Source organism: Rhinopithecus roxellana, chromosome 20, assembly GCF_007565055.1.
Source record: "Rhinopithecus roxellana isolate Shanxi Qingling chromosome 20, ASM756505v1, whole genome shotgun sequence".
In the NCBI taxonomy this organism is placed as follows: Eukaryota; Metazoa; Chordata; class Mammalia; order Primates; family Cercopithecidae; genus Rhinopithecus; species Rhinopithecus roxellana.
Genome location: NC_044568.1, coordinates 14,585,843 through 14,605,923, shown reverse-complemented (window position 1 = coordinate 14,605,923; position 20,081 = coordinate 14,585,843). Strand labels below are relative to the sequence as shown.

At 52.7% G+C, this 20,081-nt stretch overlaps 2 protein-coding genes across 2 annotated transcripts; one reads left to right on the top strand and one right to left on the bottom strand.

The window, feature by feature from the left end:
- Positions 1–2,841: 2,841 nt before the first annotated feature.
- On the bottom strand, positions 2,842–16,089 carry LOC115895278. Its single transcript, XM_030925412.1, has 5 exons — positions 16,067–16,089; positions 15,899–16,035; positions 15,109–15,266; positions 11,765–11,965; positions 2,842–3,103 (listed from the first exon to the last, which is right to left on the bottom strand). Exons 1-5 carry the CDS (start codon positions 16,087–16,089, stop codon positions 2,993–2,995), a joined length of 630 nt encoding a protein of 209 aa, XP_030781272.1. The 3' UTR covers positions 2,842–2,992.
- IRX3 (iroquois homeobox 3) lies at positions 15,374–18,831 on the top strand. The gene is made up of 4 exons (XM_010378499.2): positions 15,374–16,354; positions 16,525–17,641; positions 17,817–17,883; positions 18,388–18,831. The coding sequence occupies exons 1-4, from the start codon at positions 16,088–16,090 to the stop codon at positions 18,440–18,442; spliced, it is 1,506 nt and encodes a 501-aa protein (XP_010376801.1). The 5' UTR covers positions 15,374–16,087; the 3' UTR covers positions 18,443–18,831.
- Positions 18,832–20,081: the final 1,250 nt, after the last annotated feature.

Genomic DNA, 20,081 nt, shown 5'->3' with positions numbered 1-20,081 from the left:
ATATAAAACGTTAAATATACGATTATGTGCCTATGCACTTAATTATGTGTTCTAAGAGCTTTACATGTGTGAAGTCATGTCATTCTTCTCATAGCATTTTACAGATGGGGAAACAGAAGCACAGTGAGGCCAAGTCACTTCCCCAAGGCCCCCCAGAGACTGAGAAGCAGAGCTGGGATTTGAGCACATACCCTTAACCAACAGGTTCACTTGTGGTGGAACCTGGATTCTACTCCACACCCACGTCTTGATCACATGTGGAATTGGGGATGGAGGGAAATAAAGGATTCATGCTGGCATCTGATGAGCCAATAAAACAATTCTCCCAACCAAGAAGTAGATTTAATACAGAGAGAGACACAAGCTGCCGTAGTGGGACGCTGCCGAAAAGGTGAACCCACGAGCTGGGAAGAAGAAGGAAAAAGTTACCCAATTAAGATTTTACTTTCAGGAGCAAATCCCCAAATGCAGATGGCATAGACTGGCAAGAACACTGCAAGAGCCTAGCTTTTGTTTTGGTTGGTTTATTTTTCTCTTCTTTTTCCTCAAAGCTGCAAAGAACCAGGGAAAGGGAAGGTTAGAACCCACACATATCCCAGCATGCCAGCCTGTGCCCTGCGGAGCAACTTGACTTGTCTACTGCTTCTAAACAGCTGGAAAAATGTCAACCTGTCATCAGTGATTAAAGGGGGATTTTCCAAAGGTTTCAAAAGTATTTCAGAATTCAAGGCCTTATTCCTCTTGCAGAAAATAAATCCAAGCAGCATTCCCTTAACCGGATGCATCATGGAACCTGATCTCCTTATCCGTTTTCCTCTCCAGGTTTTGATGGTGGTATAAGACACGCTAGGTCCTTGATGTGGCTTCCTTTGTGGCCTCAGGGAAGTCTCTTTGGCTGCTTCAACCCAGCCAAGAAGCATGGGAGCCAGCCTTAGGCCTGGTGTTCCACCAGAATGCCTGTAGCTCTGTGATGTAAAGGTTGGTGGGCACATTAGCTCCTCCGGGCGGATTTGCAAAGCTCCTGATGATCAGAAGTTTGCCATGTCCACTTCTATAAGCAGGACCAATTACATAATCTGTGAGACCCAGTGCAAAATAAAACTGCAAGACACTTGTTCGAAAATTCTTTAGCATCTCAAGATGGCAACAGCAGAGCATTAAACCAAAGGAAGGTCTCTTGCACAGGCCACATGCCCATGAAGCCAGCCTTGTCTGCCTGCATGGAGCCTAGACCAGAGCCAGGAATCTCGTCCATGATCAATGGACTCTTCCTGGTTGGGAGCCGTGGCTCATGTCCGTAATCCCAGCACTTTGGGAGGCCAAAGCAGGTGGATCACCTGAGGTCAGGAGTTTGAAATCAGCCTGACTGACATGGTGAAACCACATTTCTACTAAAAATACAAAATTTCCCGGGCATGGTGGCACATGCCTGTAATCCCAGCTACTTGGGAGATTGAGGCAGGAGAATCTCTTGAACCCAGGAGATAGAGGTTGCAGTGAGCCGAGATCGCACCATTGCACTCCAGCCTGGGCAACAAGAGCAAAACTCCATCTCAATTAAAAAAAAAAAAACAAAAAACTGACAACTCTTCTTAATGTACTTCTTGATATTATTATGACCCCCTCAGAGCATGTTCTTTTGGCTCCTGGACAGTGATCACTCCTTTTCTAACATTTTCTGAGTGCTAACCAGGTACAAGGCATTACTGTTAGCACATCCCTACCAAAATGCTATGGGGTAGGAACCATTATTGTCACAGAGGAGGAAACTGAGGCACACAGGGCACTGAATCACTGGCTCAAGGTCAACCAGCTGGTAAGAAGTGGGGTTGGATTTCAACCATGAAGGTCTGTGTTCAGACCCTCCTGCCAAGTGAGGATTAGACACACTTAGAGAATCAGACGGCCCCTCTCCTTGAGGATGGGACCCACATCTTGTTCCTCTTTGCGTCCTCTTCCCTGTCCACTCCAAAAAGGGGCAAATATTCAATAGATGTCTATGAATTCCATCATGCAGGCAACATTACTGAGCATCCCTGCTGGACAAGCCAGAAGTTTGTCCTGGAACCATGTGCCAATATTTAATCACTAGCATGGCATGGGAACTGACCAATTAGAGTGGCCTTCAGAATTATGGGTGGCCCTGCTGTGCTATACCTGACCCCTTTGTTTACTGGAGGTAGGGCCTTTGGGGCCCTATATTTCCATAGGGTGGGATGGAAACATTTCCATATTTTAACAACTATCAGAACTTTGCATGGAAATACCAGCTAAATGTCCTCCTGCTCCCTGCTCAGCTCCCCATGATTACAGAGTTATCTGTTACATTCCAAAGAGTGTCTTGCTAATTCCAGTCTCTAAAAGCCAACTTAAATCCACAAATATTTGGCAAATCATGCCATAGACCAAGAAAATGCTGGAGGGGACAGTGGAGAAAGAACTGAATGTGGCATTCTGGAATATGATTGAGACCATGCCTGGCACACAGTAGGTGCTCAGTTAATATCTATTAAACGAAGCTAAACTGAAATTAGATGCCCTACCTCAAGACCTGCAAGCCCAGTTAGGACCACTGTTTTGGATTTGAAAGCTATTGTATTCGTCATCCATTGCTAGGTAATTATTTTTCCCAAACTTAGCAGCTTAAAACAGGGATAGACAAACTTTTCCTTAAAGGGCCACATAGTAAATATTTTAGACCTGTGGGCCATATAGTCTTCTGCTGCAACTACTCAATAGCTACTGCTGTTGAAGTATGAAAGCAGCCATAACAATAGGCCATTAACGAACATTACCAAGGTCCAATAAAACTTTATTTACAAAAACAAGTGGAATGTATTTTGCCAGCCCTTGGCTTTGAACAACAAACATTTATTACTTCACAGTTTCTGTAGGTCAGGAATCCAGGTGCAGCTTATCTGTGTGTCTTTGGCTCAGCCTTTCTCCTCAGGTTCAGTCACATGGTCAGCCAGAGCTACAGCCACCTGAAGACTCAGGACTGGAGAATCTGCTTCAAGCTAACCCACATGGTTGCTGGCAAGTTGCAATTCATTGCCATGTGGGCCTGTCCATGTGCTATCTGAGTATTCTCGTGGCACCACAGCTGTGGACATTAGAGAGAGAGTCAGAGAGGGCCAAGACAGAAGCCACAGTCTTTTTTATAACGTAATCTCAGAAGTGGCGTCCTATTGCTTCATTAGAGGCAAATAATAAGTTTAGCCCATACTCAAAGAAAGTAGGCACTACAAGGACATGAGAGTCAGGAGCTCAGGATCATATTGCGAACAGGCTACTTCAGTCACTCATCTTGTCATCCATTCAGCAAAGATTCTTTATGCACCTACTATATACCACTGAGAATACAGTGGTGACCAGACAGGCTGTCCCTGCCAGCCTGGCACTACCAGTCTAAGTTTTTTTTTTCTTCTTTTTTAATTGATCCTTTTGTTATAAAACAGAGAAAGAGAAATAAAATAAGTAAATAAAACCCCCAAAAATGAGAAAGTTCTCCATATAATTAAAAAAAAAAAATTCCAAGGATTCATAGATATCTAACTCAAGCCAACAGTTCCTATAACAGAGATTTAAAACAAACAACAACAAAAATAAAAAAAAAATAATGACTCCTGGAGCCAGGTAGACAGTATAAAAAAGTGAAGACTTTCCCTCTCAGATAGCAAATGTTGTCAACAAAGAGCTTGGGTCCCATCTCAAGGAAGTCACTGCCCCTATTCAAGTCCAGCCTCTTGTGGACTTGTCAGAATTTCAGTTATGTGCTGCCAGATCTGATTTATCAAGAAAAGCTTAACATTGAAATTTTATATTAAACCTTCTAACTTTGCAATATGGGCAAAAGTGGTAGATTGTGTTACTGTCCACCAATTTCCTGTCTGTCTCAGCTTGGTTTCCCTCCATAGTAGGTCCCCAGGCAAAGGCTTACATGCAGGTGGTTTACTGGGGAAATGATCCCTGGGAGTGAGTGCAGGCCCAGGGAGTGAGACAGGGATGAGAGGGAAGCCACAGAAGGATGGGTAAGGATGGGTAATTGGAGTGAGTGCTGCTCTAGGTGCTAGCATCTCAGAACTAACTGCCTGCCCTGAGAATGGAGGGGGACAGTTAGTCATCCATGCCCTCCCCTTTGGCCAAAGATGGCCCCACAGGTGTTAATTCCTCTGTACTTGCAGGTGGCATGTGTGTGAGTGCTCACAGGTTCCTGCTGCTACCCAGGGCACTGCATCAGAAAAGTAAGAGGTATGTAGTGGGTACTGTCAGGCTAATCCTGCTCAAGGCTTGTTGAAGCAGTGGCTGGAATAGAAGGTGGAGCTAAAAGGATTTGAAGGGATGCACAGTAGATGATCCATAGAGTGCCCCTCCCTGCGTGGGGGCATATGCATCCCTGCCCTCTTGACTTCAAGCACGGTTACACAATTCCTTTGGACAATGAAATACCAGCAGAAGTAGCATGGGTCGCTTCCAAATGGAAACTTCAAGAGCCAGTCTGTGGTATGCCATGCCCTTTTGCCCTTGGTCATGGCATTCAGCAACACTCCAGATGGAAGCTATTCTGTCAGCCTGGATCCTGAAGTGCAGAAGGCATGGAATAATGCCATAGCAAACAACATATAGAGTGGGTGATTACCAGCCATGAAGATGTGAGGCTTATTTTTTACTGCAGCAAAGCCCAGCCCAACCTGACTGATACAGCAATTCAATCACACCTAAAAAGAATTGTGAAATCATGCAAACAAAACATGTGGGAGTTAGCCCCAAGATGCCCTTTTGTAAACTCTGTCTTAGAAAAACAAAATTCTAACTTAATAAATGAACTAACCTGGTCCTTCTAGTTCACTTTGCAAGCTGTGGGTTTGGGGAGTCTCTGCTCTATACTGTAACACCATGGCCTTGGTGCCAGCCATCAGCACACAAGGAGGTTTCCGGAGTTAGGCCTAGCTCCATGTCCTTGACACTGTTGAGCTTAGGGAGACGGTGAAATCGACATCCTAAGCAGGAAGTTTGGAGCTGTCTTCTTTCTCCATCTGAGGTCTAAAGGAGCATGTGAGATTGGCAAGTAAGAAGGAGGCATCAGTCTGAAGGGCTGAATTTCATGACCTTGCTCTCTGCTTGAGAAGAAAGGACAAAGATTCATAGACTCCCCCTGTAAGTTCAACAGGGCTTCCCACATCACCTCTCCAGGTCTAGTGACATTAGCAAGTAAGTATCAACATGTAGACTGAGTACAGAACCACCAAACACAGGAAGCTCAGTCCCTACCACAGGGCCTTTGCATTTGCTGCATCTTCTGTTTAGAATAACACAATGCAGTAGAAATATAATATGAGCCATAAATGTAAAAATTTGCTCATATTTCATTGGCCAAAATCTTCTAGTTCCCACATTTAGAAAAGTAAAAAGTAAAATAAATATTAATAGTATACTTTACTTAGCCCAATATATTCAGATGGCCCCTCTCCTTGAGGCTAGGACCCATGTCTTGTTCCTCTTTGCATCCTCCTCCCTTGTCCACCCCAAAGAGTGACATTCAATAGATGACTCATTTGATACTGTTTGGACGTTTGTCCCCACCAAATCTCATGTTGAAATGTAATCCCCAGTGTCAGAAGTGGGGCCTAGTGGAAGGCGTTTGGGTCATAGGGGTAGATCCCTCATGAATGGCTTGGTGCCATCCTTGTGGTAATGAATGAGTTCTCACTCTACGAGTTCACACGAGATCTGGTTGTTTAAAAGAGCCAGGGGCCAGGCACAGTGGCTCATGCCTGTAATCTCAACACTTTGGGAGGCGGAGGTGGGTGGAACACCTGAGGTCAGGAGTTTGAGACCAGCCCAGTCAACATGGTGAAACCCCGTCTCTACGAAAAATACAAAAAGCCAGGCATGGTGGCAGGCGCCTGTAATCCCAGCTACTTGGGAGGCTGAGGCAGGAGAATTGCTTGAACCCAGGAGGCAGAGGTTGCAGTGAGGCGAGATCGTGCCATTGCACCCCAGCCTGGGCAACAAGAGTGAAACTCCATCTCAAAAAAAAAAAAACAAAAACAAAAAAAATAAGAGCCTGGAACTTCCTCGCTTTACTGCTTTTTCTCTCACCCTCTGATGTGCTTACTCCCCCTTTGCCTTCCACCATGATTGTAATCTTCCTGCAGCCCTCACCAGAAGCAGATGTTGACACCATGCTTTCTGGACAGTTTGTAGAACCATAAGCCAAAATAAACCTCATTTCTTGATAAATTACCCAGTCTCAGGTATTCCTTTATAGCAATGCAAGTAGACTAACTCATCATGCAATCATCTCCATGCATAATCAATATTTTAAAATTAATTAAAAGAGGCCAGGTGCAATGGCTCACATCTGTAATCCCAGCACTTTGGGAAGCCAAGGTGGATGGATCACTTGATGTCAGGAGTTCAAGACCAGCCTGGCCAACATGGTGAAACCCCGTCTCTACTAAAAATACAAAAATTAGCTGGGCATGGTGGCGGAAGTCTGTAGTCCCAGCTACTCTACTCAGGAGACTGAGGCAGGAGAATTGCTTGAACCTGGGAGGTGGATGGTGCAGTGGGCCAAGATCATGCCACTGCACTCCAGCCTGGGCAACAGAGCAAGATTCTGTCTCAATAAAATAAAATAAAATAAAATAAAAAAGATATTTTACATTATTTCTGTTCTTCGCAAGCCTTTGAAATCTGGTGTGTATTTCACATGTTCGGCCTATCTTAGTTTGGACCAGTTGCATTTCAAGGGCTCCATGGCCACATACGGCTAGTGGCTACTGCATTGGACATAGCAGCTCTAAAATACACTTCCCTCAGGTTTTTTGTGACTTGTTCCACTTCCACTAAATTGTTACCTCCTCACAAATGCCTCCTGTGATTGTGCCATTTATCTAAAGCCACAGCCCTCCTGCCTCTTCTCACGTCAACTTGGACATTTGTTTCCCAGAGCTGCTATAAGAAATTACCACAAACTGGGTGGCTTAAAACAACGTCTCTACTAAAAAAATACAAAAAACTAGCCAGCGGAGGTGGTGGGCGCCTGTAGTCCCAGCTACTCAGGAGGCTGAGGCAGGAGAATGGCGTAAACCTGGAAGGCGGAGCTTGCAGTGAGCTGAGCTCTGACCACCTGGGCGACAGAGCGAGACTCTGACAAAAACAAAAACAAAAACAAAAACAAAAACAAACAAAAAAAAAAAACAGAGGTTTACTCTCTTGCAGTTCTGGAGGCTAGAATCTGAAATCAAGGTATCGACAGTACGCTGGTTCCTCTGAAGTCGCTAGGGGAGAAGGCTTTCTCACCCCCTTTCAGCTTCTGGTGGCTGCCAGCAACCCCTTGCATTCCTTGGATTATAGCCGTATCACTCCAATCTCTGCCTCTGTCTTCAGGTGGCTGTCTTCTCCCTTGGGTCACAGTGTCTGTATCTTTTCTCTTCTTAGAAGGACACTAGTCATATTGGATTAAGAGTCTACCTCACTCAAGCATGAGATGAAACTTCAGCATCAGCAATGGCCATGTTTTCAAATCAGATCACACCCTGAGGTTCTGGGAAGGACTTGAATCTGGGGAAGACACTATCCAAGCCAGTATACTGTGTGTTATTGTTTGTTTTGTAGAATGTAATGCTATCTTCAGCTGTCCTGTGTGTGTCCCTTTTCAGTATCTGATCACCCCACTAAAATCTAAGCTCCATTAAAACAAGGTACTTCTCTAATTCACCACTGTATCCCCAGCACTTAGCACTGCTCCTGGCACATGGAAGGCACTCTGTAAATACGTGTTGCGAAGAAAAAAGAAGAGGGGTAGAAAAGAAGGGTAATTGCAGATTTTCTGGCTTGACATGTTTAAGATGGTGATTGGGACTCAAGGGAGGGCTGCGCCTAAGTTGGGGCAAATCAAGAAAAAGTTGGGGCTTCCTCCTAACTCCTGTTGCAGGATCTTTCTTCCCATTCTTTTCCCAGGAGCTTGAGAACAGGCTCAGCTGTGATACCTGGATAGTCTCTGGGGAGTCAGAACTATTCATCCCTGTCACTCTTAGACACCTGCCCTCACCCTTACCCCACCATGGCAAAGCAGCTGCCCAGCTAACCAGGAGCATGACAGAGAGAAGAGTCACTTGCCATGTTGACCTAGCATGTGCTATGTCCCTCACACTGGAGGACAGTGTCTACTTGCAAGGGTGTCCCATTATCACAACTGATGATACAACATAGGGCTAACAAACTCAGCTGCCTGAAAGCAATTGAGAGACGTCGGCCAGATGGGGACTGGAGCAAACTAGAGTGTGTCCAGATAGAAGGGCAGCAGCTATGAACTCTAGGTATTTGTTCTCGTAAAGAAGTCTTGTATTTCTTAGCCTTCCAATTTTTTAAACAAACCCTGAGGCTTGGATTTTTAAATGAAATCACCTAATTAGCAAGTGTTAGCAAGCAATTCAATCAAAAAGGGGGGAGGGAGGGAAAGGCCACTATGGAGGCCAAATCAAAAAAAAAAAAGAGATTGTGATCAGAGGCAACCACTGATTCACAACCGCTGGTGTGCTGCAATCCCTCAGTTTGTCTTTAAGAATCTGCAATTTCCAAACAGTGTAAATGAGAACAAGGCAGAACTCGAGTGCGTAGACTCATACGGATAAGCTGAACAAAAACAACAAAGTCAAGAAACAGTTCCAGACATCCAGAGTTAGGCCTAAGCAAACCAGAACACCTTCTTCCTCTCCCTCAACCTAGCCACTAGCAGGGATAATGGATCCTTGACCCCAATTGTATTTCTGCCCAAATCTTCCCCAATATTTGTGGGAAGTGTGAAGATTCAGGGGGATGTACAGTTGGGCAGCCTGATTGCCCCTTTCCTTCAGTCAAATCAGGGACTAGTCTTTCAGCATCTTTCCCCCAAACTCTCAGCATTACCTCCCCAAGCCCCCAAAAGGACTGCTCTCCCTCCCAAAGGGATCATAGTTAAAAATATCAGACAGTATTCTAGCCTGGGCTTTGCAAAACTCTCTAAGCCTCAGCTTCCCCAACTCTAAGATTAGGGTTAGGTCATAACCCAATTTTGTGCAAATTTTGTATAAAATTTGTGCACATGAGAGAAAGGTGCTGTTCCTCCAGTGTGGCCCCAAGCCAAGGTACACATATTGGTGAACGCAGAAGGGCTAGACTTCACACCCTTTTTGCCCTTCGGTGCCGTTGTTCAGTGAACATCCTGTACTACCCCATATGGCCACCCTGGATAGCCTCTCACTTGCAGACTTATAGTGAGTATTAAATATGACACTGTTTGAAAATGCTTAACACAATTATTTGGTAAATAACAACAAATCAACGTTATGTTTTTAATCTTTTTTTTTTTTTTAGATGAAGTCTCGCTCTTACCCCCCAGGCTGGAGTACAATGACCCGATCTCAACTCACTGCAACCTCCACCTCCCCAGCTCAAGCAATTCTCCTCCTCCTGAGAAGCTGGGATTACAGGCACCTGCCACCATGTCCAGCTAATTTTTGTATTTTTAGTAGAGATGGGGTTTCACCATGTTGGCCAGGCTGGTCTCGAACTCCTGACCTCAGGTGATCCGCCTGCCTCGGCCTCCCAAAGTGTGAGCCACCGTGCGCCCGGCCTAATCTTAATGTTTTTATATGCTCCTCAACTGTCCTAAAACAGTCCCGCTCTTGAGGTTCTCAACATTATTTTAGGTAGTGTGCAGTCTGAGGTCAGAGAATTAACATAGAATTAAATGAACATTGAATAGTGAGAAACATTCTCTTTTCAATTGTCTCATTTCTTCTGAGAAAGATTCAGTATTTAACACTTCCAACACTCTCTAATGACACACACACACACACACACCCCTGAGCCTCTAGGAGTCTTTCCACGCCAGTAAAAAGGCTAAAATGTATTAACACTGCTTGGTTTTAGCTGTGTTTATCTTTTACCATTTCCTTTTCTGGTGAGTAACAGCTACTTTTCAATTTACAGTGGTAGTATCAGGTTTTCTTTCCAAAAATATGTACTTTGGTTTTAAAAATGAGTCAATTTATGGAAAAATGTTAAGTAAATAATAAAGGTGGTAGCAAGAAGCTTGAAGTTTGGGAAACTCGACACCAGACAATTCCAGACAAGGCCAGACCTTGATGTTCTCAATTCCCAGCAAGGCTCACTTCGATTCCCCACGAGCTCAACTCAGAGTTTGCTCCTCGAAGCTCCTGACTTTCATAAACCTTCAGCTTACTGAAAGGCCTGCCTGGGTCACGCCTCCTGAGCGCCTTGGACCTTACCAGGGAGGGGCAGTCAGTCCCTCCTGAATGACTGAAGTGGGCTCTGCCCTGGCTGAGCCCAGGCAGGACCGGAGTCCTGACAGCCGAAAGGCCTGCGTACAACCTCCCCTGGCCAAGCGATGCCAAGGCGCCCTCCAAAATTAACGAGGAGTGAGCAGGGTACACAATGTGGTTGTGTTTGATCCCGCGACGTGTCACTTGGAATCTCAATTTATTGCCAATAGACGACTTTGTCAGGCACTAATTTTCTGGTGGCGCTCCATCACAGGCCTCTCAACACCAGGGGAGGGGCTCAGAGGCCGGTGGGCAGGGGGGCTCGGAGGAGCCGTCGCGAGCCAGCCAGGGGTTCCTGTAACGAGGCTTTAATGAGGGGAGCGCGCCGGCCTTTGTCGAGAAACCGGAGGAGGAGGCGGCGGCTGGGTCAGGAGCTCGGCAAGGTCGCTTCCTCCCCCGGCCCTGAGAGCCCGGGAATCCGGAGAGGGTCAGCCGCGGCCGCCAGGCCGGGTGCCTACTGAGGGGCTGTCCTGGGCCCGCACCACCCTCACCCACTCCGAACTGCGAACTGCAGCAGGAAACACAACATTTCCAAGCAACAATGCAAACGCGCTCATTATCATGTCCTCAATATGCATGAAGAAAATGCACAGCGCTGGCCGAGCCCCCTCACACGGCTCTGGCCTCGGCGTCCAATAAGGCGACAAATTCATCTCCCAGGATGAATGAGGAGGGGGCGCCGGGGAGGCAGATCCATGTGGGGGAGGGGACGGATCCCGGAGAAGGAGAGAAGAAGAGAGAATATTTACGGAGAGGAGAACCTGAGAGACAGAACGAGAAATCCAAGGAGGAAATAGGAGAGGATCCGGATGGAAGTGGGGAGGAAAGAAAGAAAATTAAAAACGAGAACTGCGGATGGGGGAAAGGGACACAGTCACAGACACAAGGAGAGGAAAAAAGAGACAGTAAGAAGGGTGTGAGGGAGGGAGCAGAAGGGAGAAAAGTGAACTGAAAAGTGGTCCAGGGCAAAGGCATAAAAACAGCACAATGAGGGAGCGGAGGAAAGAGTGAATGATCTAGAAATCGAAGATAGAGGAAATGGGAAGGCCAGACGGAAGGAAAGAGAAAAACAAAGGCACGGGGGAGGGGGCTGCTTAAGTCAGGTGGAAAACGGCTGATCCGGAAGAGGTAAAGGAAAAGAAAATCATTCCCGCGGAGGGCCAGGTTCTTCCATCCAGGCCACTCAGGGCGCTGCGCCTCTCGGGCCGCTGAGAGACGCCGGGAAGTAAGCCGGGTCGCAGGAGGCGCAGGGGCGGAGCGGGGCAGCTAAGAGCCCACCGCCCTCACGCCCCACCTTGGGCATTCTGACCCGCTCCCGGGTGCCCAGCCCTGGCCCGGGGCCCACCCTGCGCATCGCGGCCCGCCGCCGCTGTTGCACGATTCGGGCCGGCGGCCTCTCCCGCGCCGAGAGCGAAGTTGGCAAAGTTTACCCCTAAGTTTCCCCGTCGCTTCTCCGGACCCAGGAAGGGCCTCCAAGTCCCTGGTGGCCGATGGGGAGCGGCAGCACGCTCTGGAGAGCTCTGGAGGCCCCCGGTCCGCGTCTCCTGGGATGCTCGGAGTCCGGATTTCTGGCCAAATACGAATTCCACCCTGTGCGGACGCCAGGCCACGCTCTCAGGAGTCCGCGGCTGCTAATAGCGGAGAAAGAGAACGCGAAAGTGAGAGAGAGGGAGAGAGAGAGAAGGAAAAAAAATATTCTCAGCTCAATTTAAGTCTCATGGAAAGGGCTTACAACTGTAATTAAATCATTAAATTCTTGTCTACGCTTCACAGAGCGGAGAGAAATTAACTTCCCACCAACCTCATTTTCTATTTGAACATGAAATAATGATTTTCTGCCCGTCTAATTACAAAGCCAACATCTGATCAAGCCAGCATCCAGAGGGGATTATCGCATGCACGAGTATTAGACCTCATTACCAGCTTGAGTGCAAAATTATTACATCTTGTAATTGGATGGTGAGATTTATATACAGATCGGCCCGGTTTCTGTAAGATTGTAATTACAAGCTTCGTTGGTTAGCTACTTATCAGAACTTTGCAGGAAAACAAAACAAATGACTGAGGAAAACGAGCATTTCATTAACCTGTAACCCGAGCGCGAGGGGGAGGGAACGGTAGGAGCGCGCGCCGCAGCGTCTGCAGGAAGCTCAGAGATCGCGGGTTGGCACCGCAGCCCAGGGACTCAGGGCCTGGGAGGGAAGGACAGAAGATGGGCCGGGGCTGGGAGTCCCAGGGCTGCAGCGGCTCCCCTTGACCGGGACGCATGAGCACCGTGAGGCTGGGTGAGAAGGGGGCAGGAAGCGGGCCTGGTGACTCAGCTCTTGTGAAGTGCGCGGCGCAGCCCCCAGAGCTTGGCGGGCGGCGGACCCCGGGCACACGTCGGGCAGCGGCTCCTGGTGCGCAACTGGCGCACGCGCGCCAAGTGTGTGCGAGGGACAGACACCCTCTCTGAACACTCCCCGCTCCCTAGGCAGCATTGAGAGAGCCTGCAGTGAGTCTCCAAAGCGCTTTGTGCGCTAGGAATGTTGAAAGAAGGCAAGATGATGGAGAAGCTTCTGCGTGAAGCGCGTTCGTGCGCGCGACTTTCCCAAATCTACTTCCATGCACCTGCTTTTCTTCCCTGTGCGAGTGTGTCACTCTGACCATTTAATTTGTTGAATTAAAAATCCCTGGAAAAGGTTCAGCTGCCCTCGGACCCTCGAGTTCAGCCCACAGCCAGGCTCCACTGGCCCGGTCGAGTTGGCGGACCAGCGCCACGGTAGGACGCGGCTGCCTGGGATGCTGAGTCTCGACGTGGCGCGCAGATGGCCCGGACAGACCAGGGCTGTTCTCAGTTGGAAAGTAGGGTAGCCAGGAGGCCGCTTCTGCTCGAGGCCTAGGGAGCCTGGAGGGATCTAATATGCGAGGTTCTTGGGTCCGTGTCTGGGTCTGGAGGCTCACCCCTTGGGCTGTGGGCGTCCCCCACCCCCCAGCCAGCGCGACTGAGTTCCTAAGAGCCGCCTGGCCCTTCCCTGGCCTCTTTCTCGCCGCCTGCAGTCCGACGCAGCCAGGTCGATAGCTGGTTAATGCGGAAGGAGCATCTCCGAGGCTCATTATTGTTTTTCTTTTCCTTCTGAAAAAAGCTGAATTAAATATCGGGAGTCTCACTCGATCACTTACAGCGCAGCCCCATTCCCCCCACCTCAGAATCTCGCTCTCCCCCCTGGTCTGGTGCCACCACTTTGTACAAACACTATGACTTCAGGGCCGTCGAGGCTCGAGGTCTGACACCTAGGAAACATCCCGGAAAATAACGTTACTCTCAATTTTGTAATCCCAAGTTTCTTTGGGTGAAAGTTAGCTCAACATTCTCTGTGCTACTCTCTGAGAGGTGTAATGGGAAACGAAATCAGGCCTCGAGGAGATATTTCAAAGCCAGGGCGGCCCCTGATGACGCCTCCTTCGGCTAGGCTCCTGAGAAGGCACCAGGCTCCCCTACACCAGGCTGAGGCGGGAGGGAAGGTGATAGGGAAACTGCTCAGATGCAGTCTGGGAATACCCCACTTTCCCTCATTGCCACCAAACCTGGTCCTCCTCCATGCTTCCTCCCCGTCCCCGCCCCGCCCCCGCAAGGTTTTTGGCATTCACACCTACTAGGGCTGCGGGCCTGTGCCAAGACCCCCGGAAAGAGGTGGGAAGTGGGAGGTGGGCGGTGGGGGTGGGATCAAAACTGGGTGCCTGCCGTGGAAGTGGAAGCATCTTTCATTCCAGAGCTGGGCTCCCCAGTACTGTGCTCCCCAGAGCTGTGATCAGAGACAGCAGGGGCCAAGACCCTCTGATCTCCTCTAATCCCGCCACTCTGGTGGAATTCGAATTCGATTCCTGGATCCATCCATGCAAGGTGACGGTTTCCGCCTCCGAGCTGGGGCTGGCCACTCCACGGCAGAGTCGCCACCCCCGTTTTGTCTCCGGGGCGTGCCCACTGCAGGCCTGGCTGGCTTGTGGGTCGCGGCCGCGGCCTAAAGCTCTGAGCCCCCAGCCGCGGCAATGCTGGGAATTTCAATGCTGCTGTCCACTGCACGCCCTAATCCGTGAAGGTGGGAGCCCGATCCTGGGATTTCAAGTTTGATTCAGGAAATATCCCATCATTAAACCAAAACTCTTGCCTTCCATCCCCACCGGAGGCGGTGGGAGGATCCTTGCTGAGAGAAAAAGGTTAGCGCCGGGACCGGGAGAAGGGGTAGGGGTCGCGCAAGGAAAGATCTCTACAGACGAAAACGCCAATATAGAAACTTCTCGAAGAGCTCTCCAAAAGTTCCTAGCGCCTCCGTGGCCCGGCGCCCTGCTCCTCCCCCATTCCCAGCCGCCTGGGGCGCGGGCCTGCTTCACCGATTTGTGGCCGCTCCCTACCCTTCCAGCGCCCCCGGATTGCCACCCTTCAGCCCCTGGAGCCAGCCCGCCATTTTTACTAAGGGATTCGCACACGGACCCGGGGGCGGCGTTAAGTGGCTAATCTCAGGGTTTCGTCCTCCTGGGTGGGGGGCTGCCTCGCCCCCGCAGGGCCTCTGAAGACGATATTAGGACGCACTCCCTCGCTCCCCACCCCCACGCCGGCTGCTAGCTCCCTCCCTACGCTGCTGAAGGTGGCTGGGAGTCGAGAGGTGCGAACTGCAAAAGGGGCTCGGGCACAGGGGGGCCCCCGGAGCCAGCCTCGGCCACGGTCCCGCGCCTCGGCCTGGGGACAGGCTCGGAGGGGCGGGAGGCGGGAGGGGCGAGCTGACCCTGCACTCACCCAGTCCCCGCGCCTCTCGCTCCCCCGCCCGGCGCGGGCAGGAGAGGGCGGGCAGGGACTCCCGGAGCTCGGGCTCCCGCCCCTGCCCCGCCCCGCCCTGCGCGCGGAATCCGCGGGGGTGGGCGGCCTCGCCCGTAAGGCGCCCAGGCGATTGGCGACTCGAGGAAGAGACGCGGGGAAAAGTCGAATAAGAGGGCGCGACGTCAGACCCGAGATTTGGGGAAGGGCGAGGGAGGGGGTGGAAGGGCGGGGATGGACACACAGACACGGACACACACCCCCCGCGCGGCACCCTAAGTGTCCACAACTTTTGGCTGCCTTAGTTAGCCCAGGGTGCAGAGGCTGGAAAGGTTGGGGGAAGTATCGTGTGAGTAAAGAGAGAGATTTAAAGAATAGAAGTAGTGAGAGAGGAAAAAGTGAAGGGAACGGACCGGAGAGCAAAAGCCATCGTGAGAAAGGGAAAGGGAAGGGGAGAGGAGAAAGAGTTTCATAGCGTCCAGGGCAGTGCAGGAGCCCGAAGGAGCGGAAGCGATCCTTGGGGGAAGAGGAGTGCGGAGAGGGGAGGGGAGAGGAAGGGCGAGGAGGGGGAGTGAAAACTAGAGGAGGGAGAAGGAAGCGAGGCGCGACACTGCTGGGGAGAGGAGGGCAGTGAGGAGCGAGGCGCGGGCAGAGGCAGCTCCGGCGGCCGAGAGGAGGGAGCGCGGCGCAGAGAGGAGGGGCTTGCGCCCCGTAGAAATGTCAATCAGAGCCCGGAGCCCCGGGAATCTCCGCCAATCTGTTCGGACCTGACCTGGCTCCTCGCCGCCGCCGTCGCCGCCGCGGAGCAGATCAATAGGCGAACGCGGAGCACAGCGCAGCGCGGGCGGCAGCGCGGCCCCAAGCCCGGCCCAGTCCCGATGCGCGCCGGAGCCCGCGGGCTGCGCTGAGCTGGGCGGCCCGGGGGCCGGGCCCCCTCTACGTCCGTGCCCCGCGGGCCACCATGTCCTTCCCCCAGCTGGGATACCAATACATCCGCCCGCTTTACCCGTCCGAGCGTCCGGGGGCCGCTGGCGGCAGCGGCGGCAGCGCGGGGGCCCGGGGCGGCCCAGGTGCTGGAGCCTCAGAGTTGGCCGCCTCGGGGTCCCTGTCCAACGTGCTCTCGTCAGTGTACGGGGCGCCCTACGCCGCGGCCGCGGCGGCCGCCGCCGCCCAAGGCTACGGCGCCTTCCTGCCCTACGCCGCGGAGCTGCCCATCTTCCCACAGCTGGTAAGAGCCCGCGGAGCCAGGGAAGGAGGGGTTGGCGCCGGGGCGCAGGGCGAGCTGAGCGCGCGGGGTTCGGACTAGAGGGGTGCAGGCCAGGAGGGGGGAGGCAGCGACGGCTGGGGCTCACCCGCGCTCCCTCCGCGCGTGTCCCTTCCTTCTCCATGTGCCTACAGGGCGCGCAGTATGAGCTGAAGGACAGCCCCGGGGTGCAGCATCCGGCCGCGGCTGCCGCGTTTCCGCACCCGCACCCCGCCTTCTACCCGTATGGCCAATATCAATTCGGGGACCCGTCCCGTCCCAAGAACGCCACCAGGGAGAGCACCAGCACGCTCAAGGCCTGGCTCAACGAGCACCGCAAGAACCCCTACCCCACCAAGGGCGAGAAGATCATGCTGGCCATCATCACCAAGATGACCCTCACCCAGGTGTCCACCTGGTTCGCCAACGCGCGCCGGCGCCTCAAGAAGGAGAATAAGATGACTTGGGCGCCTCGCAGCCGCACTGACGAGGAGGGAAACGCTTATGGGAGCGAGCGCGAGGAGGAAGACGAAGAGGAGGACGAGGAGGATGGCAAACGCGAGCTAGAGCTGGAGGAGGAGGAGCTCGGGGGGGAGGAGGAGGACACGGGGGGCGAGGGCCTGGCGGGCGACGACGAGGACGAGGAGATCGATTTGGAAAACTTAGACGGCGCGGCCACTGGGCCCGAGCTGTCCCTGGCTGGGGCGGCTCGCAGGGATGGCGACCTCGGCCTGGGACCCATTTCGGACTCCAAAAATAGCGACTCAGAAGACAGCTCTGAGGGCTTGGAGGACCGGCCACTATCGGTCCTGAATCTGGCTCCAGCGCCACCACCAGTGGCCGTGGCCTCGCCGTCTCCGCCCTTACCCCCCGTGGGCCTGGACCCCTGCGTTCCCGCACCAGCCCCCGCCTCCGCCCTGCAGAAGCCCAAGATCTGGTCCCTCGCGGAGACTGCCACAAGCCCGGACAACCCGCGCCGCTCGCCTCCCGGCGCGGGGGGGTCTCCACCGGGGGCAGCGGTCGCGCCTCCAGCCCTGCAGCTCTCCCCGGCCGCCGCCGCCGCCGCCGCTCACAGACTGGTCTCAGCGCCGCTGGGCAAGTTCCCGGCTTGGACCAACCGGCCGTTTCCAGGCCCGCCGCCCGGTCCCCGCCCGCACCCGCTCTCCCTGCTGGGCTCGGCCCCTCCGCACCTGCTGGGACTTCCCGGAGCTGCGGGCCACCCGGCTGCCGCCGCCGCCTTCGCTCGGCCGGCGGAGCCCGAAGGCGGAACAGGTGACTGCGGGGCGCGGAGCGGGGGCGGGCTCTGCGGATAGTGCCGGAGCTGGCCGGGACGGGCAGGGTCCGGGAGGCGCAGGGCGCGTCCCTCTCGGCTCCTGCTTTCTGCGGCCCTGGGCGCCGGAACCGAGCGTTCTAAAGGCCCTCCTTTTTCTTCCCCCGCTTCCCTTAGATCGCTGTAGTGCCTTGGAAGTGGAGAAAAAGTTACTCAAGACAGCTTTCCAGCCCGTGCCCAGGCGGTAAGACCCCGAGGTTGGGGGCCTGAGGGGACTGGCTGGCGGGGAAAGGAGAGAACGCGGAGCACCACGCACGGCCTTTTGCCCCGGAATAGGAGGGAACCCTGCTGGGACGCATTTTGTAAAAGGGGACGAAAGTCATTTCTTCGGTCGCCCCTGTAGGCCCTGCGACAGCTCTCCAGGTACAGCCCAGGCACCCCAGGCGCGGCCGGTGGGTACAGCGCCTGTACCTTCTAGGGGAAGCTTTGCGTGGCTGGGCCCACAGGCCACTGGGGCAGGTGGCGGCTCTCTGACGCTCACCTCTTTCCAGCCCCAGACCTTGGGTCCTGACGCCTCGTGCCCACCCTACAGTTAAACCCCCAACACACACATCTACAACTGGACATAATTTTACATTGCGACACCTTCCTGACTCTCGGCCGCAACCCAAGTAGGATCTCCCCGCCCTAGGCAGCCTCTGCGCTCCTGAATCTCACCTTTTTTGCTATTATTGTCTCTCTCTTCCAGGCCCCAGAACCATCTGGACGCCGCCCTGGTCTTATCGGCTCTCTCCTCATCCTAGTTCTTTAAAAAAAAAAAAGAAAGAAAGAAACAAAAACTTTTTTTAATCGTTGTAATAATTGTAAAAAAAAAAAATCACTCTGTATAGTTACAACTTGTAAGCATGTCTGTGTATAAATACCTAAAAGCAAAACAAAAAAAAGGAAAGAAAAAAGAAATAAAACCAGTCCTCCTCAGCCCTCCCCAAGTCGCTTCTGTGGCACCCCGCATTCGCTGTGAGGTTTGTTTGTTCGGTTGATTTTGGGGGGTGGAGTTTCAATGAGAATAAACGTGTCTGCCTTTGTGTGTGTGTATATATATACAGAGAAATGTACATATGTGTGAACCAAATTGTACGAGAAAGTATCTATTTTTGGCTAAATAAATGAGCTGCTGCCACTTTGACTATAACCCGCCTGTCTGCCCCCTCAACGGATCTGTTTGGTGGTTTTTTGTTTTTTGGGTTTTTTCTCCTCTTGGTTGTTTGAAGAATTCGCGGGAAAGGACGAGAGACGAATCAGGACCGAGTAGTCAAACGACAGCAATAGCTGAGGGGGCGCAGAAGTGGTGGGGCTAGGGGCGCCGCAGCAGGAGAAGTGGCTGGAAAAGCACCTGGGGCGGCGGAGAGAACTGGAGCAGGAGACAGGTGGGAGACCCCGGCAAGATTCCCTGCTAAGAGCCGGGAATCTGGGCCCGACCCGCAGTTCTGCGGGAGCAACCGCGGTGACTTGGTTCCTTCTCTGGCGATCTTGCCAAAATATTTAGATAAGGGTCTGGACACAACGGGGTTAGCCTGCGCGGGTGGCGGGAGCGTGTTCTCATCATTCCCCCCCCCCCCCCCGTCCCCATTCTTTGATCGACACAATTGAGGTTTTCTCAGTGTTACCTATAAGAGGTTGTGCGAGCCCAGATTCCATCCGCCTTCCAACCCGGTTGCACCCCTTCCCTCTTTATAAATGTCAGGGTGTGGGGTGACGGTGGAGGCGGATATGGAGAAGAGGGGAGCCTAGGGGTACATATCAACCCTCTAGATGTTGTGTGACTGCCCAGCTCTAGTTGAGAGTTGGGGAGCCCGGGTCCTGGCAGCATCTGTGCGTCTTGGCACCCTGGTGGGTTTTCCCACGTGCCCTAGAAGAGGCATCCTGCTAAGGTCCCGGCGCAGGGGTTGCGGGGGTGTCAGACCCGCAGCACCTTTCCAGCCGGGATTCCGGCTCCAGGCGGGCCTGGGGTGGGCGGACCGGGGAGGCAGCTGGGAAATTTGGGGCTGGAGCTCCCTCTACAGGACAAAGGGGACGCTCGGCGCCTCGCCTCCCTGGCCTCTCCACCGCGCGCCGCGCCCCCTCAGCACCCTCTTTTTCCTCTCTCAGTCAGCCAGCCAACCTTGCCCAAGTTTGACTTGAAGAAGCTGTAGGGAGTGTTTGGGCGAAGTGACACCTCGGGGTAAGAAGGAGAGACACATTTTTTTGCCCCCTCCCCACGTTACTAAAGGTACGATGTGGCCAGATGCGGGGTGTTTGACCCTCAGAGTGGCGCGTGTGACTATCTCCCGCGTTCCAGGGAGGTATGGGAAGCGCGCACAACCCCCGAAGCCACGGAACAAGACATGGCTCAACATTGCTCAACTTCGACGCTCGGCGGTAGCAGAGCAGAGCCCGACAGGA

What these genes read in the sequence shown, in the direction of transcription:
- IRX3 (XM_010378499.2), top strand. Translation starts at nt 16,088, where the DNA reads ATGTCCTTCCCCCAGCTGGGATACCAATACATCCGCCCGCTTTACCCG. An exon ending in TGCCCATCTTCCCACAGCTG is followed by an intron (nt 16,355 to 16,524) that starts GTAAGAGCCCGC and finishes ATGTGCCTACAG; the next exon opens with GGCGCGCAGTATGAGCTGAA. An exon ending in GGAGCCCGAAGGCGGAACAG is followed by an intron (nt 17,642 to 17,816) that starts GTGACTGCGGGG and finishes CGCTTCCCTTAG; the next exon opens with ATCGCTGTAGTGCCTTGGAA.
- LOC115895278 (XM_030925412.1), bottom strand. Translation starts at nt 16,089, where the DNA reads ATGGTGGCCCGCGGGGCACGGAC. An exon ending in GTGGCCCGCGGGGCACGGAC is followed by an intron (nt 16,036 to 16,066) that starts GTAGAGGGGGCC and finishes CGGGCCGCCCAG; the next exon opens with CTCAGCGCAGCCCGCGGGCT. An exon ending in GCGAGAGGCGCGGGGACTGG is followed by an intron (nt 11,966 to 15,108) that starts GTGAGTGCAGGG and finishes CTCCGCTATTAG; the next exon opens with CAGCCGCGGACTCCTGAGAG.